This window comes from Lolium rigidum, chromosome 5, assembly GCF_022539505.1.
Source record: "Lolium rigidum isolate FL_2022 chromosome 5, APGP_CSIRO_Lrig_0.1, whole genome shotgun sequence".
In the NCBI taxonomy this organism is placed as follows: Eukaryota; Viridiplantae; Streptophyta; class Magnoliopsida; order Poales; family Poaceae; genus Lolium; species Lolium rigidum.
Window position 1 is genome coordinate 149669705 of NC_061512.1, and position 25428 is coordinate 149695132.

Sequence of the window (25428 nt, forward strand, 5' to 3'; positions counted from 1 at the left end):
TAATGCATAGTATGAGATGCAATCGTCCCGAGCGTAACCTAACCTCGATGATTTAGGATGTATGAGTTGTAAAGATTTCTTTAGGGTTGGTTGCACTTTGAGAATGGTTCTCAAACAAGGTTCTTATTAGGGTTTGGTTATATTAGCACCATATCCAAGTGAGATAAGACATTATAACAATCATACACATAAAGAATAGTGGTGGAATAATATGTAAAGAACAATTGTCAATTTTAAGTTCTACAGGCCATGGTTGATGATTACTTATATTATACTTCAAAAGAATAACTTTTGGAGAACATGTTGTTTAAGAAATATTTAGTATTTCAAAGAAGAACTATGGCTTCTATGGTTTGATTGACATCTGTACTTCAAAAGAATAACTTTTGAAGAACAGGTATAATAAGAATATGAACTACTATGCATAGGAGCTATGGCTTTCTAGGGTTTACTATTGAATTCATTTAGTTATACTAATAGAAACTAATTGGTTCTTAATTTGAATTGGGGTTTCTATATAGCAAGTATTGGTAGGTTTATTGCTATGGTTTATTCTAAGCATCATATCAAAGGATGGTTATCAAGATAGTTCTATAAATTAGCTACTAGGTTTACTATGGTTTCTTATTTGCTTCACTACATAATCACTAATAGTTTCTAAGCTAAGTGACTTATCATTTCCTAAGTAGGGTTGAGTGGATTAGGAGCATGTGTTGTGAATTTCTACACAAGGTTGGTACTAGGGTTTGTCTTTATGGTGCTACTAAATTATGATGGTTGAAGTTGATCCTAATGGTATGGCATATAGGATTGATGATCAATGGTGCTAACAAGTGGTAACAGGTTAGGGTTTATACCTAAGTGATACTAGTGAATCATATAGGTTTTAATTAAGAATAGGAACATGAAATGATAATCTCATGTGAATTGGTTCTATGTTGGTGGATCATGACTTGTATTTGTTGGTCATATAATAAGGTTCTCTAGGTAAGGTGATATTCACATGATCACATGTGATAAGCAACTAGGGTTTTAGGGTTTAACATTTTGACATGATCACATAAAATAATGAGATCTCGGTCTTACTTAAATTAAACTTAGGGTTTCTAAATTATGACACAACTCCTAAAATGATAATTGGTAATAGAGTTGTGGTTACTAATTACTTTGAATCCAAATTAGTACTGGTTTAACATTATATTAATTTTCCACAAGAATTAATAATTAGGGTAATTCTTATTTAGGTTTAATTTAGAATCGGGGTTTAATAATTGTTATTAGGGTTTAAAATAATTAACTTGTTAACTAAAGATGTTTAAGTAAATAAGTTTTGATTTACCAAAATAATATTGGCTTATAATATTTTCTTGAGTTATTACTATTTAAAGAAAATAGAAAATAGTAATTTGCAATTAGGGTTTATGAATTACCACTAATAATTAAGTGAATGCAAATATGGTTAATAAAAAATTAATCCTAACATGTTACTTAGTTACTGAATAGTTAAAATTTAATTTTTGAAACTTCATTAATTATTGAATTCAAATTGTATTTTAAATAGGGATTTCTAGTTTCGTGCCCCTGGTTCGTTAGTTGTACTCAGTTTTCCCCAGTCCCTTAGTTTTTCCTCAGTTTTCCCCTCCTCTAGTTTGAAACACGCACAAGTGCTGGAACGGCCGGTAGCCGTCGGAGTCGAGGCCTTGACCGTTAGTCCGACCGGGTGGGGCCGCACAGGGGCAGCTCCTCCCGACCGTCTCGTGTCGACGGGTAGGGTCGGGAGACACGTCGGAGCAGCCATCCATCTATCGGCGACGTGTGGGCCGTTTTATTTCATGATTTTATACGCGGTGCTGCCAATGACAAATGGGGCCGCTCTATAGGGCTGCCGCAGCCAATGACCGAGTGGGGTCGTATATTTTTCGAGTAAAAGACATATATTGCCGCTCGTGGGGCTGCCGCGACCAATGACCAAGTGGGGTCGTCTATTTATTTAGGGAAACTCATATATTGCCGCTCCGTGGGGCCTCCGCAGACCAATGACCAAGTGGGGTCGTCTATTTATTTAGGGAAACTCATATATTGCCGCTCTGTGGGGCCTCCGCAGCCAATGACCGATGGGGTCGTCTATTTTTCAGGAAAAGACATATATTGCCGCTCTGTGGGGCTGCCGCAGCCAATGACCAGTGGGGTCGTCTATTTATTTAGAGAAACTCATATATTGCCGCTCTCGTGGGGCCTCCGCAGCCAATGACCGGTGGGGTCGTCTATTTTTCGAGGAAAAGACATATATTGCCGCTCCGTAGGGCTGCCGCAGCCAATGACCAGTGGGGTCGTCTATTTATTTAGAGAGAAAAATCATATCTTGCTGCTCCGATATATGTCTTTAGAGAATATCATAGAGAGAAGCAACAAGTTCGCTAATTAATTATTCTTAAGCTAGACCGGAGAACCGCCGGCGGCTCGTTCCCCACCGTCGGACGGAGCAGCCATCGCCGGCGGCGCGCCGGCGCCTCGTCGCGCCGCCGGCTCTGTCCCCGGCGGCGTCGGACGAAGCTGCGGCGCTGCACGTCAACCACGGCTCCAGAGCACTTGTTTCGTCCGCACGCATTGTACCCACCGCGAGAAAGTCCGCCGCAAGCGGATCCGCCGCCCACGACGACCGGGATTTGTTCCGCGCACCAATTGGTAGACCTCCGCTTCTGCCTCCCCCGCCCCTAATCGATTCGGTTCCCGTAATTTATTGGAGTTTGCGGGTACGAAATAGTCCTCAATGTCTCGTCGTAGCGGGTACACCGGCGAGGGTGGGGATTCGATCATGTCGTGGCCACGTTCTACTTCTCCTACCTCGTCGGAAGTGCAGGTATATAGCTTCAGCTCTCGTACTACCGTTGAATTTGGGGTGAATTTGAAGTTCCGCCATGGCCTGTTGGGGTGATTTCAGTTGTTCTTTTTTCCATTATTGTTACAGATTAGCCGGGCAAGCCGATGATCCATGGTACATTGCATACCAAGATGAATCAACCCGGTGGTGTAGCCGGAGGATGGATTTGGAGGAGAAGGTGGCCAATTTAGGTGATGAATTGGCCCGTAAAAAATCTGATGATATTCGAGCTGAAGCGTATTGTGGATGAAGAAAAGAAGAATTCAGAGCTTATTCGCAAGGAGAAGTTGAGAGTTGAGACAGATCTTGCCGTATTTGATCAAGTGGTAGAAAATCTAGAACATGAACTAAAAGTGATGGGAGAGGAGAAAAGTAGATTCATATGTGCAGTTTTATTAGGTGTCATCCCTGTCCTAGCAGCTTATGTGGTTCACGGTAGACGATTTAGTATAGAATTGTTATTCGGTAGATGGCTCTAACCACTGTATTTTGTTGTGGCTCTAAGCACTCTGTATTTCGGTGTACAATTTCCTACTTGTGCTAAGTAATGTGCACGATAATTTTAGCAAGGGATCCCAAAAGTGAAAGCATGTACCAGCCTCCGGATCAAATACATATCAATATCTTCCCAATCAAGTTGGGATAGAATTCAAATCATACATACGGATGTACATGGACACATCAAGAACGTGAAGAAGCTTTTTTGAGACGGAGGTAGTAGTTCGAACAATTTTATCCCATTTGGAAATTGAAAAATACAAATTTATAATAATTTATCCCAATTTGCGGCGTCGAACACGGTCGCGCAGCGATGGGCAAGAAAGGCCGGGACGACGGGCGGCTGAGGGGTGGTCATCTGCGCCATCAAACGTTGAAGCGATGTTATCGGCGATGGCTTCAATGTTCGTGGCATCGATGACCGAGTGTCGGAACCGCCGCCTGTCTTGGTGTTCTTCATCGGCGACGGATCTGCGGAGGGCTGGATCGGCGGCTTTGCAGCCGCGGTTGTAGACGATGGCTTCAATCGTCTTGGCATCGATTCGCACTCTCGGCACCGGAAGTGAGACATCAACGAGGCTCCGACATTGAAGGCTGGGTCCGCGCCGTCGAAGCGATGTTGTAGGCGATGGCTTCAATGTTCGTGGCATCGATGACCACTCGTCGGCACGGCCGCCGTCTTGGTGTTCTTCATCATTCAACAGATCTGAGAATAGAATCGAAAGTGAGACGAGAGAGAGACATTTCAACTATTTCGACGGTTAGATCCTCACCGGCACTCTTAGATCCACGGCGCACGCACGGTTAGATGCACGCCGCCGCACGCACGGTTAGATCCGCGCGCCGCACGCCGACGCACGCACGGTTAGATCCGCGCCGCCGCACGCCCGCCGCACGCACGGTTAGATCCGCGCCGCGCACGCACGGTTAGATCCGCGCCGCCGCACGCACGGTTAGATCTGCGCCGCCGCACGCACGGTTAGATCTGCGCCCGCCGCACGCACGGTTAGATCTGCGCCGCCGCACGCCCGCCGCACGCCGCCGCACGCACGGTTAGATCCGCGCCGCCGCGACCGCCGTAGTAAGAGAGGAAATACGAGAGAGGAGGATGCGACTGGAATATGCGATCGCCGGGGTTGGTAGGTATGTGCTCTGCTCTTGTCTCCGTATGCGTCCATCGTGGTAGAGAGAGATACGGGCCGTCCGATCATAAATGATCGAACGGTGCAAGCGTTCGTTGAGCTTTCAACTAACCAAGATCCGTGTGACATACATCTCGACCAATCGGAGATCAGCCGGTGAGTACAAGTTAGGAAAACCGAGTAGAACTAAGAGGGGGAAAAGTGAGGAAATGTTTATCGGAAGGGCAAAACTGAGTATGACTCGAGTAAAACAAGTGGGCCCGGAGGGGAAAACTGAGTAACACTAAGTAAAACAGGGGCACCCAAATAATAAACGGACTAAGGGAAATTGAAGCTTTTGGCATAAAAATTGTAAAATTGTGTTATTTGAACAATATATTACATTTTGGCCGACTAGATATTGTTTGCAACTCAAAGATACACAAGTGTGACGAATTTGGACTCATTTGGACAAAGTTTGTAAGCATAGTGGGTATTTGGGAGGTGTATTGAGCAGAAAGCCCTGCATCTTCATATCTAGTAGCTCATGGACTAGGAAGTGGTTTTGAAGCTTTTGGCATATCTCTATATTTCCTTTTCCATTATTATTTCTCTAGGTTGTAGGTAACATAATAAGGCTCCATGGGAAGGTTCCACCATGTTTTGAATTATTTTGAATTGAACCCTAAAACCCTAAAACCCTAAAACCCTAAAACCCTAAAATGATAAATGTGGCTTAAATGTGGCATACAAATTGTTCATACAAATTCAAATTGTTCAACACAAAGGGATCCCCAATACAAAGGGAACCACAATACAAATTGTTCATACAAATTCAAATTGTTCAACACAAAGGCATCCCCAATACAAATTGTTCAACACAAAGGGATTGCCAATACAAAGGAACCCCAATACAAATTGTTTATACAAATTCAAATTAGTTGTTCAGAATAAAATCTTTCTCTTGCTCCCGGTGTGACTCGCCGGGCCACCACCTTACTCGGGTAACCCTAACGGGGATATTACCGGTGTCTACCTTCCTTTTGCCCTCTTTCTTGTTCTTCTTCTTCTCGCAAAGCTTGTGCTTTTTCTTCTGCCATGCACTCTTCGAAGTTAGCTTGTATCATGGCCTTACCACTTTCGTGGCATTCTCGACTATACTTGTTCCCTCTCCTCTAGACTCATCGGTTGAAGCCATTCTATATCCATCTTTTCCCTCTCGCTCTCCATCCAATGGTTCAAGCAGCTCTACATCCATCTGTTCCCCCCGCTCTCGATCCATCGGTTCAATCTCCTCATGTTGAGCTCGTCGCTTCAATCTCCTCTCGCATTTGCTTGCTTCAATCTCCTCATGTTGAACTGCTCGCTTCAATCTCCTCTCGCATTTGCCGCTTCAATCACATCATGTTGAACTGTCGCTTCAATCTCAAGTTGAATTGTCTGCTTCATTCTCCTCTGCATTTTACGCTCCCGCCTGATCTTCCATTCCAAAAGCTGGGTCAACTCCATTTTTACAAAGCCTAGCAATGTGTCCAGGGATTCCACAACGTTTGCACTTACGTTTTCGAATCGGTGCACCACCCTCCGCACTAGCTCGATCCTATTCTTCCTCGGCCTACCTGCCGGTCTAGTCAATACCTGGAGAGTACAGTTTGAAGCCCGGATCGACTTTCATCCATTGGTCTTTTCCCAACAAGGTAGGAACATTCATAGCATATGCAGCCCTAAATTTGGCAACGAGAAGTACTCGACACATACCGATCAACTTCACCCTCTTCACCCCCTATAACACTCATGAAAAACAATGCGTGTATGCAGGGTATCCCACGGATCTGCCATCCCCTACAATGGCATTTCCTATCAACCAAACTCATCGGATACCTCCATCGCCTGTTTTCTTTGTCGGTGTAGGTTACCTCAGCCTCCATTCCTTTTCGACGCACTCGCATCCTCAATTGTTTTGCCCTGGCATGCAAAGACTTAATCAAAGACGGGAGCATGAGATGGCCAACATAATTTGTGGATGCAATTCTTTGACGCAGATCGATCTTTATCATGATCATCCGCCTAATCTTATCAAATATTTGCCACAGAGCATAAGCCCTTTCAATGACTTGACCTTTGAATTGAAACTCTCCGCAAGGTTACTTGTTACATAGTCTACCTTGCAAATTTCATTGAATTGGCTTCTTGACCACACCCTACCATGATGTTCATCCAAGTACTCCTTCACCCCAGGTTTTTGTTTATACAACACATCCAAATGAAACGAGATGCTTCCTAGAGCTGCATGTGTATGAAGCCGGCCATAGGTTGTCGGTAAAAACTTTACCCTTGAATTTCTTTGTAAAATTCCGTACCAAGTGTCGCATACATTCCCTATGCTCCACTCCGGGGAATACCGCTTCTACCGTGAGTCTCCAAACCTTTGCAAGCGTCCGTGTGGATAACAAGTCCTGTTGGATGACCTATAAGGTCGCGCAAATTCTGCGAAAACCAAGTCCAACTTTCCCGTGACTCAACCTCCAAAACCCCATAAGCAACGGGAACATCCAATTATGTCCATCAACTGCAAGATGAGCGAGCAACTAGCTGTCCTTTAAACCTGCCATGAAGAGCTGATGCATCCACGGCCAAATAAGGCCCGCAACCGTCCAAAAAGCCTTTCCGAGCAAGCTTTGAAACAAACAAAAGCCCTTCGAAACATTCCTTGTGCATTACCTTCCCGCTTTTCAATTTGTAGGGAAGCTCGTATGCTTGTCTATCGCTACAACACTGCACGGACTAGCCATCTCCACTTCAGCTTTGAAAGTGTAAAGCAACCGAAAGCTTTCATTCCATGGACCATTGATCTTGTCAAGAGCCATTTCCTTTGCATAGAACATTCTCATGTAAGGTACCTCCATTTTATACTTCTCAACCAGCTTTTTTACGAGTGCTTCGTTGGACCAAGTGAAGGCTCTTCTCTCAGCCAATCTAGGATTACATCCGCCAACCACCTAGTCTTCGCTAGCTTTGTTTTCAGCTACGGCTCCCCCCTAGAGGTGGACACCTATGGATCTCATTATTCTTCTTTATCTGAAACATAATGATAAGGGATGTCAGTAATAGATAACAAATTTTACACCGTGATCTAAATACACAACTGGTTGGCGTAGTACACGAACCAAGCTGCTTCGCGCATTGTGGATGCATGCAGCCTAAACCTACACCTTGGGTATGGGCATTTAATTGTGAACCTACCCGGCTCACTTTTAATAACCTCGAAATTATTCTTAGTGAGAATGTGATATGTAGTAATTGCATTACGGCAGTCCAACATCGTTTGAAACACGGTGCCTTCTACAAGTCGGGGTTTCTCCTCTGTTCCACTCAATTGTTGGCAAGTCTTCACCTTCGTAATCGGCTAAAACGAGGCTGTCATCATTCTCATTCTTCTCTTCATCATCGGTGTCATCAAATCCGGCACCAAAAGCCATATCTTCCATGTATTGATCCTCCATTGCACGCACTTCGCATCGATCTACCAATTCGGAAACATCAACTCATCCTCATCATCTTGAGGAGGCTGATCCTCAATGTCCGCATCGTCCTCCACATCGACCGTACGAACGATCCGGCTACCACTAGCACCGGGGACAGATGGTGCTGCTTGTGGACCTACAAGGAGCGCCACGGCGCACACTATTAGCGAGGCAGGCAGCGGTAGAGAGACATGATGCCCGACCACCCGATGATGCCCCGGCACCGGATGATGCCCGGCCCCCGTCCACATGGATACGAATTTTACCGAACCGGCAAGAAGCATTCAAAGCAAAAAGAAATCCCGGATCTTCTTCGGAAATTAGTGGAACAAATCTTCCCTCCGAGCTGTTGAAATATTCGTAATGAACCGCATCGAGAGAGCTCCAGGTGTAGTTATCGTAGATGTTAGCTTTGAAATCCGTTAACGAGATGGTGGTTGCAACCACCGCAGGGAAGTTAAACCCGGTCTTACAGCGTTTAGAATCACGCGTAAAGCTAGAATCCAGCCTAACCACCAGCCGAAAAGCCAGTCACTGGATCCATCCTATTCGAAAAGCAACGCAGCTTAGTTGAGCAACAACGATTGGCGCTCAAAAACTGCCTATCGTTAATTCACATGGGATAGGCGGACGATGCTTACCCGGATGGAATCCATGCGTTAGATCCCTCCGATTCCCAATCTTCTCCACGGCTGGCGGGAATAGTCCGCGCACCGGACGGAATTACAAAGAGGACGAGGGGTAGATCCGGATCCGGTGGAGGCGGAGCCCGGGGTGGTGGGGGGGGCGGGGCCGGCTCGGCGGCGGACGACGCCATAAGGTAGGTGGGCAAGATGGCGTGGCGGCGGAGGGGCGGTGTGTGAGCTCCTCCAGTCTCGGACGGAGGGGAAAGCTTTGGGTCAGCTCTTCCAGTCAATAGTCAACACATTTCGAAAGCAACGGTCAAGTCAAAACCACTGCGGCTCCCTAGCCGTCACCGGTAACTGAAGGCCTCCGAACAGACGGCAACCCTCCCGTCCGAGCCTCTGGAAGGGGTTTCAAACTAGAGGGAGGGGAAAACTGAGGAAAAGTTAAGAGGCTGGGGAAAACTGAGTACAACTAACGAACCAGGGGCACGAAACTAGAAATCCCTTTTAAATAAATGAAATGGCATAATTAATAAGGTTAAAAATAAGTGAAATTTTATTTTGACATACATTTTTGTTTTATATTTTATTTGAATAGAGTTTATTTTTGTGAGCATTTTTATATATTATTCATATTTTTCTGAGTTGAAATGAATTTAATCTATTTTTGTAAAGTTTCAGTTATTTTCTGGAATTTGAAATAAAGCAAAAATACTAAGTGTACCGGTTCACTTATACTCGCAGAGACTGACTAGTGGGGCCTGCGTGCCATCTCAGCAGCCACGCGGCAAGGTCCAGTCAACCTTGACCACGGGTTTGACCTCACCGGCGTTTAACCGCCGGCGGTCTGCTGAGGACGGCGCCGCCGTTTTATGGCCCCCCGGGACGCGCGAATAGGTTTTTCTGACTCTCCTTGACTCACTGAAGTTGATGGTGGCGATGGCTTGGCGAGGGGATCATCGGAGCTACGCCGACGTTCATGTCCCGCGGCGGTCCACTCCGGCGAAATGGCTAAACGGAGCTATAGATGGTTCCAGGAAACAATATTGGAGTCTAGAGATGCGCAAGCTCACCGTAAACTTGCTGGTGTGGTCGGCGACGACGATTGCCGCCGGAGACGACGGCGATTGATGGTTTCCCGACGAACCCGAATGAAAGGGAACGGCGAAATTCTTCCTCCTCTTGGCTTCCCTCGATGCTAGACTCCTCCAGGATGTTGTACGCGGCCAGGCGCTTCCAACGAGCCACTGGGTAGACGCCGGGGTGGTCTCCATCGACGGCTAGCCGGAGAACTGGCCGGCCATGGCGGTGTTTCTAGGGAGAGATAGAGAGATGGAGAAAGCCAGAGAGTGAGCGGCGGAGCATTAGGGTTTCCTGGCAAAGCTCTGTGCATATTTATAGGACAAATGGTGGTCGGCAACGCCGGCTCGACGTCGGAGATGGTCGGGATGCACAGCGAGGTTGGAGCTTGTTCTGGGCGCGAATCTTGATGGTTTTGGATAGGCTCGGACGCGAACGAGCTTGGAGGTGCCTCTGAGAGGATCTGCGGCGTCCGGAGTCAGACTTATCGTCGGCGGGGACGTGGCCGAGCTCGCCGTCGCCGTGTCGTCTGCGGGGAAGAAGAAGAAACTTCTTTTCTTCCTCGCCGAAACGGTACGGTGGACTGGGTGGCTTTGTTGCTGGGCTGGGCCAGTGCTGGGCTTCGGCTTGGGCTGCTGTTAGGCTTCGGCCGAAGAGGTACTGGGCTGACGAGGTGGTGCTGGTCATGGGCTGCTGCGGCTGCTGAGGTAAGTTTCCCTCCTTCCTTATTTCAAATTTCTATTTTCTGTTTTTATTTTATGTTTGACATTTCTATTTTGTTTTGTAGTTTCAAAATTATTTGAATATCAATATCACTTCTTAATAATACTCTCTGCATAATTCTTTGGTTTAAACAACTATTGAATTATATATGATTAACTCGGTGTTATTATGAAGTGCATTTTAAATTGAAAATGGATATGGTTTAAATGTTTATTCCTTTTTACTTAGGAACTAAATCTGTGTAAATCATTTGAAATGTGAATTATGAACATATTCTATTTTGAAAGTGCTTAACAATAGTGAGGTTCACATATATTTTAATTTTGACTAGAGTTTAAAGTAAATGGTGTTGAGAATAGGATTGGTTCATGATTTCATGTGGAGAATTACTTCTAAGGGTTTATGAAGATGGTTGGATCAACTCTATATTCTCTACTCTTGCTTAGCAACTTCTACTTGAATTATTTAAAATAGATCCTAAGCTCATTATGGTTAACTAAATTACTTATCTGAATACTATTTCATTTGGTTCACTAAACCAGGTATTTGGATAGCAAAGTAAAATAGGGTATTGGTTCCATTCTACTCACCAAAGGCATTTAGTCCATAAGCATATGTGGCTTGGTTTATACTTGTGATCCATGATACACAAGTTAGGAAACAATATTTTATGTGGGGTGGATTCTACTTAAAAGGTTTATGGTTTTGGGAATACTTCACTATTTGAAGTATGAAATCGGCATGAGGTATGGCAGAGTTCTATTTACAATCCAAAGTAATACTTGGATTGGAATTCAAATATGGTCTAGGGTTTTAAGTAGTGATCACCCAAGTGATATACAACTAGGATTAGGTATGAGCATAAGCTTTATGTTTAATTGGCTAGGGTTCCTCCTCCTCACTTAGATAGAATTAGTGTATCAAGGCAATGCTAGATTTGTAGCAAGTGTTTGGTTAGGCAAGGTTTGGATACCATATCAATACTACTCTATACAAGGCATGAGTATTGGTCTGGATTAACTACTATTGATATATTTATCAATTCATGTGATAGATTAGATTTATGGATCACATATTTATGTTTAACTTATCATCTTAATTTATAAAGTAAAATCATGCATTAGACATGATCCACTTATTCCTCACTAGTCTCTCTTCTTTAATACTTCTCTTAACACACTCACTTAGATTTCTTAGGGTTTATGATCATCACCCAATTTGTAATGATCAAAGTATTGGCCTCATAATAATTCATTAGTAAATCATGGTTCTCTCTCCAAGATCAAGTATAAGTCCATATACTTGAGTATACCTCTTTAGGTTGAGCTCTTCGAATAGGTAGGATTCTCTAGAGTTTATGATCATTACCAAGGTGTAATGATCACAACACTTGCCTCTCTATAATTACTAGAAGAATAGGTTCTTACTTACTATCAAGTTTTAGCTAGGTCAAATAGGGTTTAATACTTTACTTATACTTATTATAACATTGGTTAGTATCAACAATTACCTCCCTTGGACAAGGTTTAAATATTTAGCTAGGTTCTATTTAATGGATGATATAAGCATATTGATGATTCTCTCCTTTCTCTAAGGTTTAATGGAATGAGTTGGGAAATAAGATTGGAATGGTCAAGATTAATGAAGAATAAATATGAATGTCCTTGACATGGTTCAAGTATTGTAGTGGAAAAGATATACCATGTGACTCATGGTAGGAACATTTATTTAGTAGAAGACATGGATAAGATAAGTAAGAATAGTTTCTTAATTAATTGTGTTCTTTGATTTAGGATTGAATAATTATTCATGTGTTGTTGTAAGGAATGGCATGTTGAGATCTTTTATAAGATCTTGTAGTTGATCCTTACTTAAGGTGTTGTTTGTTATAAAACTAATTCCATTTGATCTAGCCCATAGATCAAATCATCTCTACCCAAAACAAGGTTTTAGCAAAGATCACAAGTGAAGTTTATAGCGCTTGACTTGATGATCTACTTCAATTCCAGCAAGTCAAGTGAAACTTCGATTCATCGTGGTAAGTTTATTTGAAAGCGCGAAAATCCCCCGGATTTTCTATGCATGAATGCAATGCACACTTTGGTGTTCTCTCATTTTATTACCTCTAAACCTGGGATATTACAGTTTGCGTCGCTGCGAACGGCCCAGTCACTATGCGTCGTCCCGCTGGAGTTTGTACCAGACGCATGTTTGGCCCGGCCAGATGCGCTCGGAACCGAAATGATCTTATGTTCCCTTCTCTATTTGTTCGGGTTCGAGAGAACACAACAGCTCTTCAGTTCAACAGAAATTAATCGGGTCACGCTGTTGCTTTCCTTGCCGTTGGATTGAAACGAATGGTGGATGGGAAGCCTCAGGTCACGCTGTGCCCTGTGAACGTGGGGGCACTGGATCTCTGTCCAGAAGATAGATCATGATCATGGTAGTGACCTATATTCAACGTGATGACGATTTGATTTTGCACTCGGCCTTGAACAGAGGTACTAGTACGGTCTCACAATTTTTTATCATTATACTTGGACCTTAGCCAAATTCAAAATCTCATAGCGGCAAAACTTCCCGCCCACAAAATACAAAAATTTCACACGCTTCCAAATTCCCATTCTACCCCTGTGGAGATGACAGCAAAGTCGGTTGGTGGGGGGGTCTGCCCGTCATTTTTTGGATCACCACCTCCCTAGCCCGGAAACCCTCGCAAAAAAAATTCATCTCCCTCAGACCACCCACCGGAACTTCCCAAGTCCCTCTCTCCCACCTCCACGACCACCGCACCAGAACATCCCCGTCGGACTTCCCTGGCCTACCCGAGGCCTCACGATCCTCGTCATCCGGCTGCCTGATACGCGTACACCACGTGTCCGTTGGGAACTCCAAGAGGAAGGTGTGATGCGTACAGCGGCAAGTTTTCCCTCAGAAAGAAACCAAGGTTTATCGAACCAGGAGGAGACAAGAAGCACGTTGAAGGTTGATGGCGGCGAGATGTAGTGCGGCGCAACACCAGGGATTCCGGCGCCAACGTGGAACCCGCACAACACAACCAAAGTACTTTGCCCCAACGAAACAGTGAGGTTGTCAATCTCACCGGCTTGCTGTAACAAAGGATTAGATGTATAGTGTGGATGATGATTGTTTGCAAAGAACAGTGAAGAACAATAGCAGCAGATTGTATTCGATGTAAAAGAATGGACCGGGGTCCACGGTTCACTAGAGGTGTCTCTCCCATAAGATGAATAGCATGTTGGGTGAACAAATTACAGTCGGGCAATTGACAAATAAAGAGAGCATAACAATGCACATATATGATATGATGAGTATTGTGAGATTTAATTGGGCATTACGACAAAGTACATAGACCGCTATCCAGCATGCATCTATGCCTAAAAAGTCCACCTTCAGGTTATCATCCGAACCCCTTCCAGTATTAAGTTGCAAAACAATAGACAATTGCATTAAGTATGGTGCGTAATGTAATCAATAACTACATCCTCGGACATAGCATCAATGTTTTATCCCTAGTGGCAACAACACATCCACAACCTTAGAACTTTCTGTCACTGTCCCGGATTTAATGGAGGCATGAACCCACTATCGAGCATAAATACTCCCTCTTGGAGTTAAGAGCAAAAACTTGGCCGGAGCCTCTACTAATAACGGAGAGCATGCAAGATCATAAACAACACATAGGTAATAGATTGATAATCAACATAACATAGTATTCTCTATCCATCGGATCCCGACAAACACAACATATAGAATTACAGATAGATGATCTTGATCATGTTAGGCAGCTCACAAGATCAGACAATGAAGCACATGCGGAGAAGACAAACATCTAGCTACTGCTATGGACCCATAGTCCAGGGGTGAACTACTCACTCATCACTCCGGAGGCGACCATGGCGGTGAAGAGTCCTCCGGGAGATGATTCCCTCTCCGGCAGGGTGCCGGAGGTGATCTCCGGAATCCCCCGAGATGGGATTGGCGGCGGCAGCGTCTCGGAAGGTTTTCCGTATCGTGGCTCTCGCATCGGGGGTTTCGCGACGAAGGCTATTTGTAGGCGGAAGGGCAGGTAAAGGGGCGACGCAAGGGGCCCACACGACAGGCCGGCGCGGCCAGGGCCTGGGCCGCGCCGCCCTGGTGCGTCGCCACCTCGTGGCCCCACTTCGACTCTCCCTCGGACTTCTGGAAGCTTCGTGGCAAAATAGGACCCTGGGCGTTGATTTTGTCCAATTCCGAGAATATTTCCTTTGTAGGATTTCTGAAACCAAAAACAGCAGAAAAACAACAACCGGCTCTTCGGCATCTTGTTAATATGTTAGTGCGGGAAAATGCATAAATACGACATATAATGTGTATAAAACATGTAGATATCATCAATAATGTAGCATGGAACATAAGAAATTATCGATACGTCGGAGACGTATCAGCCGTCATCAACCGGACCGGATCATCCCCGCCGAACCTCGAAACCATATGCTCATCCAGCAGTCTACCGCAGTCGCTTCAGTTGCGGTATCGTCCACCCCACCGGAGCCGCTTCGCCGGATCCGTCGTCCACCGCATCGGATCTTGCTCACCGACACCGCCGTGCATGAACCGGATCTCGCTTCACCGGCGCCGTGCATGATCTAAACTCTTCTACCGTCGCTTTTCTATTGGTTGCCTGCAAGTTCTTGTTTAATCTTGGGGAACTCTGTTTGTGCTAACGACGCCCCATTACGTTTTTGCGAGATGAGATGAGTAACCATGAAGTGTAATGGCCGTCTCTCCAACCCCAAGTAGCACATGTAGCGTACTTCATCACCGGATCTATCAACCCCGGTGAAGATCTCGTCGTGACTCCCACGAGTGCTTCTCCTAATGTAAGTCCCTTGTTTTAGCGCCATGTTCTGGGTTCAGATGCTTGTTTGTCTGAAGCTCTTTTAGTTCATTCCTAGATATGATCGTAACACCTTGCTATTTTCTAGTTCATTGCTAACTTTAAGCGATTGAACATTTTGGTTTGCATTCCCTGCTTTGTAGATGTAGCCATCATAACTTCTATCTCGCTCAGTCGTTGTTACAAAAATTATAGGCTCCTACTATTTTGTTCATGCCAATCTTGTTCTCCCTGAACATGTTGGTTTGCATTCCCTGTACTACAGGTGATGCCATTGTTATTTCTATCTACTTCGTCGTAAGCTAACAAAGTAACTGCCTGCTATTAGTTCCTGCATGCTATCGCTCTGCCATCCTGCAGTACAAATTTATTTGAACTCCTCACAATAGCTACTTCCGTCATAATTTTGTCTGCCATCCGATTCTTCGAAAGCTGCAATATTAACTTGTTTCTCTTAATTGGCATGGCGCTCACATATAGAATGGTGAACATATTGGTGTGCATTCCCTCTTCTACAAGTTCACAGTGATCCCACTATTTTCCGTTTCGGTCCATCCTAAGCCGTAGCATTAACTATCCTCTATGTGTTGCTTATTACAACTTTATATCCCGAAACAAATTGATTTGTTTCCCTTATCTACAAGTTTATGAGTGATGCCATTATAACTCCTATCTGTTTTATTCCTAGCTATTATAGTAACATCCCGCTATTATTTAGTTCATGGCCAATTTTAAGTAATTGCACATGTTGGTTCGCATTCCCTGCTCTATAGCTTTTGGCATCGTCACTTCTATATTTGGTTTACATTCCCTACTCTGTAGATCTAGCCATCATAACTTTATCTTGCTCAGTCGTTGTTACAAAAATTATGGCCTGCTACTATGTTGTTTGTGCCAATTTTTTACTCCATGAACATGTTGGCTTGCATACAGGGTGATGCCATTGTTTTGTATCTAGTTCATTGTAAGCTAACAAAGTAAGGACTTAGTTTGGCATGCTATCACTCTGCTATCTAGTCTGTAGTACAAATAAACTTGTCATACTACTAGATAATAATTTTGCGTGCCATCTTGTTCTTCAAAAGCTGCATTATTGACTTGTTTCTCTGACTTGGCATGACGCTCACATATGGAATGCTGAACATATTGGTTTGCATTCCCTCTTATACAAGTTCACAGGTGATCCCACTATATTCTGTATCTGGTCCATCCTAATCTCCAACATTAACTATCCTCTATGTGTTGCTCATTACAAGTTTATATCCCGAAACATCTTGATTTGCATCCCCTTCACTATAAGTTCAGGAGTATTATTTAGTTCACGGCCAATTTGAAGTAATTGCACTTGGCACATGTTGGTTCACATTCCCTCCTCTTTAGCTTTTGCCATCGTAACTTCTAGTTTTGGTTTACATTCCCCGCTTCGTAGATGTAGCCATCATAACTTCATCTTGCTTAGTCGTTGTTACAAAATTTATAGCCTGCTACTATGTTGTTCATGCCAATTTTGTACTCCCTGAACATGTTGGTTTGCATGGGACTCAATAGTAGTTCTCTGTTATATTGGATGTTGGTATGCGGCATGCACTCTTTGTTTGCTTATTGTGCGCATTACGATGATCTTCTTATAACGACGAAATGATGAGTTCTAAATTCTTTGGCAAACAATATTGTAGTGTCTTTGCCTTTCCATTGTTGTTTTCTTAACTTGTAATGTCTTTGTTTCAGATATAGGTGCTGCATGGACAACTTAAATGATTGCCGAATGGCTTCATTGAATTGCTAGGTTTAATTACCATTCAATTTCTCTGGGTTCTGTAATATTTTTTCAAAGCCTTGCAGCTGATGTAATATTTAGTTAGTTTTTATAGTTCTTTCGTGCATTTTTTCTATGGTGCTTGTGGTAAGTGAGGCTATCCGACAGAAATCATGTGCTGCGTAAATATTCTCAGTATCTAAATCACAAATTCCCATCCCTTAAACGCCCCAATTAAGCGAAATCACATATGTGCCGGCCCGCATAATCCTAAAGCGCCTATTATGCCGTCATAAAAACACCAACTAAATGGGCTGGCCCGCTACTTATTGGGCCAGCCCACTTGCTTTAAGGTGGTCCCCACCCACTACTGGGTCGGCCCTGTAACAGAAAAGTGGGCCCATAAGCTTATTGGGCCGGCCCGCTAACTCGTCGGGCCAGCCCACCTGATTTGCAGTGGACCCCACATACTAATTGGGCCGGCCCGTTAGCACGATAGCGGCCCCACAAGCTTATTGGGCCAGCCCAATTGTTTCTATGGTGGACCCCACAAACTAAATGGGCCGGCCCGTTAACACAACAGTGGGACCCACCCGTGTTTTTTTGGCCCGACCCACTATCTTGTTGGGCCGGCCCACTTGATATATGGCGGACCCCACATACTAAATGGGCCGGCCCTTTAACAGGAATGTGGGACCCACATGTGTTTTTGGCCCGGCCCACTTTCTTGTTGGACCAGCCCACTTGCTATATGGTGGACCCCACATACTAAATGGGCCGGCCCTTTAACAGGGATATGGGACCCACTTGTGTTTTTGGCCCGGCCCACTTTCTTGTTGGGCCAGCCCACTTGCTATATTATGGACCCCACGTACTAAATGGGCCGGCCCTTTAACAGGAAAGTGGGACCCACCTGTGTTTTGGCCCGGCCCACTATCTTGTTGGGCCGGCCCACTTGCTATATGATGGACCCCATTTACTAAATGGGTCGGCCCTTTAACAGGAATGTGGGACCCACCTGTCTTTTTGGCCCGGCCCACTAGCTTGTTGGGCCAGCCCATTTGATCTATTGTGGACCCCACGTACAAAATGGGCCAGGCCGATAGCAGGAAAGTGGGACCCACATGCTAATTGGGCCGGCCCAATAATTTTTTGGGCCGGCCCACTTGCTTTAAGGTGGACCCCTCTTGTTAAATGGACCGGCCCGATAACAGGAAAGTGGGTCCCGCACGTCTTGTGGGCCGGCCCTTTGGCCTGTTGACCGGTCAAACGAGTGCATCCGGCCCGGCCCACATGCTTAGTGGGCCGGCCCATTAAAGTTTTGACCAGTCAACCTTAGAGGTTAGGCCCGGCCCACGTAACTAATGGACCAGCCCGGCCTATATAGTTGACCGGTCAAACTAAGTCAGCTGGCCCGGCCCACAAACTTAATGGGCCGGCCGCTTAAGACGTGGCGGGCCTCGTGTGGGCCTACCATCTACCACGGGTTTCGGCTGGTTAACGCCGTTAACCGCGGTTAACGGCGTCCGCCACGTGTTAGTTTGCATGACGTCGGCAGTCAACGGGCTCCGGAACACTTCTGTGACGGGCCGATTTTCCGTGGCGGAAGGGCGCCCAAGCGCGACGGACCGAAAAAATCGTCGTAGGACTTTGCCTGACGCAGTTTCGACAACAGAACCCATATCGTCGGGTTAGGCCCATAGGCGATGAAAAATACCCCTTAGCGGACGATTTTGGGACGTTGTCTATCAGAACTTTTCTTGTAGTGAATCAAAATAAAAATAGGAACATAAAAAGAATTATCCAGAAAAAGACCTAAAAGAAGAGATGTTCTTCTTACATTTATGTCGTGTTCTGGTAGCTCTCTGTCTTTTAATTGTAGGTTACACAATGCACTATTGACATAGTGCATAGGTTCATCAGTAGTTTTGACAAGTTTTTCAGGCTCTACAAGTCGTGTAATTATCTGTTGATATTATTTAGAAAAAGGAGAATATATTTAATTTGGAGATCATGCATACAGCCTTCAAAGTACGCTGGGCTTGGAACCTACGTGCCGAAGAAAGGAAGCCATGGTGCACTCTTGCCAGCCCAGTAGAAGAGAAGGTGAGGCAAATTTTCAATGCAGCCTCTAAGGTGATAATTGGCAATGGAGAGAGATGTTTTTTTCTGGACTGATAAGTGGATCAACGGAGGTTCAATAGAGGAAATTGCCCCGAAGGTTTTTCAAAGCATCCCGTTAGCAATCAAAGCTAGAAGAACAGTTGCACAAGCCCTAAATAATGGCAACTGGATCGATGATATCAGGAAACCAATAACCATCAATTATTTTATGCAAGTGCTAAGGATATGGGAGGAGACGAACACCGTTATTTTAGTCCCAGAGGAGGAGGATAGGTGGATTTGGTCGTGGGAGGCAAACGGTCGCTTCACAACCAGTTCGGTATACCAAGCACATTTCAAAGGAAAAATCATCTGTGATTTTGCTGCTGTTATTTGGAGCGCTTGGGCCCCCCTTCGCTGCAAAATGGCCACATGGCTCTTCGTGCGTGGAAGGGTGTGGACAGCCGATCGGCTCTCTAAGCGTGGCCTCCCTCACATTGATAAATGTGTCCTTTGCAATGCAGCAAATGAAAATGCACATCACCTTTTTACTGGTTGCGCGGTCGTAAATATAATATGGGGACATGTACTGAACTGGGAAAAACTGCAGCAGATCACCCCGGTCATGGCTCTGCCGCTTAGAGCTTGGTGGATTCAATCAACTTCCATCTTGCCAAAGGACATCAGCGCAAATTTCAACTCCCTGGTAATCTTGATCACCTGGTCGGTTTGGCGGGAGCGAAATGCCCGAGTCTTCGATAGGTGCTCCAAACCCATCAATATCCTCATAGAGCAGATTAAGGCGGAAGCAAAACTTTGGTCGCTGGCAAGCAAGGGTCGTCTGAATTTGCCGGGGGTTTAATTCAACTTTATCTTTGTCTCTATTTTGCTTGCCTGCCTCCTTTTGAGGTCGTTGTACAAGCCTTTTCTTTCTTTCTGTTGGTCGCTTTTTGTTATGTTTTCTGTAAAACTGTAGCCACTTCTTTGGCTTTCCTTCTTATAATATAATACATGCAAGGCTCTTGCATGGTTCGAAAAAAAAATAACTCCAAGCACAGGCTGACCACCTCGCCGTCGGTGAGCGGGCGGTCTCCCTCCCTGGGCACCCGCAGGCCGAGGAGGGATTCGGCGTAGCAAGGCGGGTTGTCGTCCGGGCTCTTCGTCCTTGCGTGGATTAGAGCATCTCCACTCGTTGGCGCTCCCCACGGCGAAATCCGGACGAAACAACCGCCGGATTGGACGAAATTAAGTCGTGGGGAGTACCGTATTTCCAGTCGTCCACCCGGAGTTCGGCGGACATAGTTTAAATTCAAACAAAGCGTCGTCCCGCGCTACAAGTACGGCCAGTTGATCGGCAAAAGGAGCAAAAGGAGCAAAAGGATCAGCCACAGATCGGCGATCGGAGGGAAATTACACGGAAACAGGCTCATCGGCAGTCCCGGCCGGCACGGTGGTGTCCGACGGACCAGTTTCCTCACACGCCGTGGCCGAAGCGGTTGCGGCAGTCAACGACGAAGCAGCGGCAGTGGACGTCGAAGCAGCGGCAGTCGACGAGGTAGACGGTGAGGAAGCCGAGGTTGGAGCCGGCGGAGACGACGAAGGACTGGCCGGAGTGGCTCGGAGGATGTCGCTGCGGTGGCCCTGGTACCAATTCCTCGTCTCCTCGTCCATCAGTTCCATGTTGCCCGCTGCCCATCAGGAACGCCAAGTCTGTGTTCCTCTTCTTCGCCGCCGCCGTCGTCTTCAGCAGGGTGATCCGGACGCCTTGGTTGGCGAGCATATCCCGCCACCTGCCGTCGAACTTGTCGTTCCTCCCGTCGGCGTGCGACCTCAAGTCGGCCCAGCACTTGTCGATCGACGCCGCATCCCGTCGGCGGGATTGCCCGTCGTTTTGAGCTCTTTGAGCTTCTTCTCGGCCGAGTTCGGGCGCCCTTCCGCCGCGCCGGCCGCCGGAGCGTCGGGGTTGTACTTGCTCGGTCTTGCTCTTCGAGAGGGTCGTGCGGGTTTCCTTCCACTTCTCGCAGTTCTCGAGGCGGGCGTAGACGTTCAGGAACTTGAACTGCATGCCGGTGTCGTCCGTGTACATGTCCAAAGCACGGCGCAGCTGGGGAAAAAGAGCACGGCGATACGGGTCAGCTCACGACGATGTACCTCGGTGATGCAGGGACGACGGAGCATACCTTTTGCTCCAAGTCGTGGCCGCTGATCGGCCGTTTTTCCACCTCCTCCTGTATGCCGTGCCATTTGCTGCACGCCGTCTGCATGATCCCCCAATGGGTGGCCATTGCCTTGTCTCCCCGGTACACGTTCATGTTCGTCTTCTTGAAGTAGGGATCGATGAGTTTGCGTTCGTCGTACGCCTGCTTCACTCGAAGCCAATATGTGTCGAACGACTGATTGGCCCCGTTTATGCCGTTCATGGACACGGTCATCCAAGCTTCGGCGAGGCACTTCTCTTCCTTCGGCGTCCATTTGATACGCGGTTCGGCAGGCGGCGAGTCCTTCTTCCTCTTCTTCTTCCCCTTCGACAGGTTGGCGGCGGCTTGAGTTGGCTCTTCTTCTTCTTTGTCTTCTTCTTCGACGGCTTGGCTTCCGTCGGCAACATCCTCCCCATGCTCGTTGCGCGCCGCCACAGCTGCCGTCGCCCTCGCCTCCTCTTGCGTGAAGAATCCCGGGCTCGCCGCGGCGGCGGACATGAAGAACCCCGGGCTCGCAGCGGCGGCCATGGAGCCGGAGGTGATCATCTCGTGGATCTCCTCTTCGTTCGGCGCCGCCATCGCGCCGAACGGGAGCGGCCCTCGTCGCATGGCCGGCGAGGTGCCCTCGAACTGGCCGCCGCTGCCGACGTCAAGCTCGGGCGGCGACGGCGTGAACCTGGACGGTTGGACGTAGGCGCCCTCTTGGAACATGGCAGGCGGCGACGGCGAGTACATCGAAGGGGAGAAGGACGACGGGGAACTGCTTGTACCTTGCGCCGGCCATTGGCCGGGGAACATGGCGCTGCCGCCGCCGCTCATGGCCATGCTGATCTTCCTCGCTTGTTCATCCTGGGCCGCCGCCGCCCTCTTGGCGTTGGCTTTTTTCACCCTCTCCGCCCTGCCGCTTGTTTCCACCTCGCGCCGTTTCTCGTCCGCCGCCCACTCTGCGTTCGTCATGCCCGGCTGCCGCTCCTTCTTCGCCCGCGGCTTCCTCGTCGTCGCCTTCGGCGGCATTGTGGTGGACGAGAAGACGAGGAGGAGAGCGGTGGTGGACGAGAAGACGCCGCCGGGAACTGGAACTGGAAGACGAGGAGGAGAATGGACAAATTCGGCGGGAGAGAATGGGGATATGCAAGCAAATTGGAGGGAAAATCGACAGGATTTGGTTTTCCTGTCGCCGACTACGCGGGTCGACACGACGTTTCGCGCCAAAATCTTTCGTCCGGAGTCCCCGAGCGTGCCCCGGGGGACCGGGGATGGCGTGGGCTCGCCGGATGGATGAAGGGCCAAATCCGGACGAAAACGAGGAACCGGGGGCGCGACTGGGCCGAATTACGCCGTCCGGATGGAAAAAACGTCGCTCGGGGGCCTCGTCGGGGGACGAGTGGAGATGCTCTTAGCGGGAGAAGGATCTCGTCCACCCGCCGACGCACGGCCATGTGCGCAGCCCACCGCTTGCGGAAGAGCCTCTTGGTGAGGGGCGGGAAGATGTAGAAGATAGGGTAGCTGAGGATGCTGCGCACAACCCACAACTGCAGCTCCTGTATCTCGTCCAACACCTCCGGGCCAAGCCTGGCGCCAAAGCTCATGTACGCGAAAAGCTCGAACAGGGCGCGCCTTAGCAACGGCCTCACGGTGACGGGCCGCGAGCCGCCGCCGCCGCTGGCTGCGAGGAGGTTGTTGACGAGCGTGTCGCGTGCCCGGCGCCTCGCCGGCGCGAAGAGGCTGACACGGGCCGGGTGCAGCACCTCGGAGGCGAGGTTGCGGCGGACGAGGCGCCAGTATGGACCGTAGGGCGCGGCGTTGATGTTGCGGGCGCCGGAGGTGAAGAGGTGCCCCGGCTCGAAGACCTGCGGGCGGTCGGCGAAGGTGACGCCGCTCTGGACGAGGACACGGTGGGCGAGGTGGCGGTCCGAGACGAAGACGAGCGGGCGGAATAGGCGGACGGAGATGACGGGGCCATGGCGCGCGTGTAGCTCGCGTAGGATCTGAGGAAGGTCGAAGATGGACTGCCGGAGCGCCAAGAACTTGGCAAGGAAAAGCAGGGCCGGCGGGCCTGGAGGGAGCGACTTGCCGCGTCGGCGACAGCTGTTGAGCAAGAATATGAGCGAGGCCGCAAGACAGAGGGAGAGTGGGATGAACAAAAGGAGGGATTGCCATGAGCAGCTGGTTAGCTCCATTGTTGAAGCTCTGGACCAACTCCGGTGTGGTATGTATGCAGACGATGTAATGTCAACGTGCCTCGAGTCCATTTGGTAGTCGTACTTTACACTCTCAGCCCGCATGCAGTTACGCTGTCGGCGCAGGTGAACGTGATCACGGAAGGGAATACTACATTTTTCAGTTATAAAATGATACTCGGCCCATGTGACCAAAAAAATGCACGTTCCCACCACGCGGCCCATGTGGCCAAAGAAGGCATCGATTGAGCGTCTGGGTCCCTCTCATGAAGAACTGAAGATTGTTGAAAGGCTGATGGAGCTAAATCAAAGGGAGGAGGTGATGTGGCGCCAAAGAGCGCGTATTCAATGGCTTGCCGAGGGTGACCGTAACTTCCGTTTTTTCCACCTTCGAGCGAGCAAGAGAAAGAAAAGGAACCGGATTGCTAGGCTCAGGAGAAATGATGGGTCTATGACCGAAGATCTTCAAGAAATGAGCAGTATGGCGAAAGATTTCTATAAGAACCTATACTCTACTGAAAGGCTCTAAGCAAAACAAAATCTCTCCATAATTACAAATAGTGTTTCTTTTAGAAATTGCTGGTTCAATCTATAGGTATTCAAAATTTTGTGACTTCTAAAGCAAGCCCAACTTATGAAGACCTACCTTGGACTCTATTCACTACCACAAAAATAGGAAAGCTGAAAAAACATTTCACAAATAAAAAAATGATTGCGAGAATAGGGCGAGTAGGAAACACACTTTGCATATAAACTAGGAAATACCAAGAAAACCCGAATTTCAGAAACTCATTGTCTTTACTGAAATAACAATCACAGAACATAACACTAGTTGTTGCACTCCAGAACATTGACAAACCAGCAGCATCGAAAAGGTAGCTCAAACTAAGTAATTAACACCACGAGAACAGGTAGATAATCCATACATAAGTTTCACAGCTAATTGGGATCGACGGAGCATATATCAGAAGAATGGGGCCCTCGTCGGTTCCGCCTGCTTAAGGGACTGACGGGATGTCGCTGCACCTCAAGCATCCGGGTGTGGGGATGTCACTTCAACTTGAGCATCCTGGCTACCAAGCCGCCTACGTGAAGGCCTATGTCCCGAGAGATCATCTGAAGCCGCAGGTTCCGCCTGGACCCTGTACTGTTACATGGATACGAAAAATCATAATGGAACCTTGTAGGAAACATAATATATGGTATTAAATCGATCGAGAGGTAAAGGTAGGGTAGGTAACCTTGCAGCTAAGTGAACAAAAGCGGTTGGGCAAGGTGTTGAGCAAGATGTTACATGTGATGCACCGAGGGGTCCCTTGACGAGCTCTGTGTCTAGCCGACTTCTTCATGGGCCGCAGGTGCACGACATAGTGTCCGTTGCTTTTGTACGTCTGCAAACAGAAATCGTAAGAGGGTATGCGTGAGAAAGTAAATCATACTACCATCGTATATAACTAAATAGAAACATTGCGGAGTTTTAACCAATGTTGTTTCACTAAACAATTTGCTCTACGTAATAGTAAGTCCCATCTTACAACAGCTGAAATAATGATAGAAATGTAAGTGCACTACTATATATGATTATTAATCTAGTTCAAACTATGTAAGTGCACTACTATATATGATTATTAATCTAGTTCAAACTCTTTATTGTTTGCGCGAAACTGAACTTTAAATTTGACTGAAGGGGAACATTATGATAGGAAGATTGCAGTTCCCTCGTTTCACACAATATATTAACTAAGGGCTCAAAAGGGAAGATCCTTGATCTATCTCTTATTGAAAATAAATATCTTACAAGCCAAATCCGTATAGTTAAAACTGAAAGGCGATTCATC

General features: G+C 47.1%; 1 protein-coding gene across 1 annotated transcript in view; it reads right to left on the reverse strand.

Annotated features, from left to right (window-relative positions):
* Positions 1–23590, reverse strand: part of LOC124656532 (cytochrome P450 89A9-like) — a 36950-nt gene extending 13360 nt beyond the window's left edge. Inside the window, exons 1-2 of the mRNA XM_047195254.1 lie at positions 22793–23590; positions 20269–20369 (exon numbers count right to left, since the gene is read on the reverse strand). Coding sequence (XP_047051210.1) covers positions 20269–20369; positions 22793–23590 — 899 coding nt within the window. The remainder of the gene's footprint in view (positions 1–20268; positions 20370–22792) is intronic.
* Positions 23591–25428: the final 1838 nt, after the last annotated feature.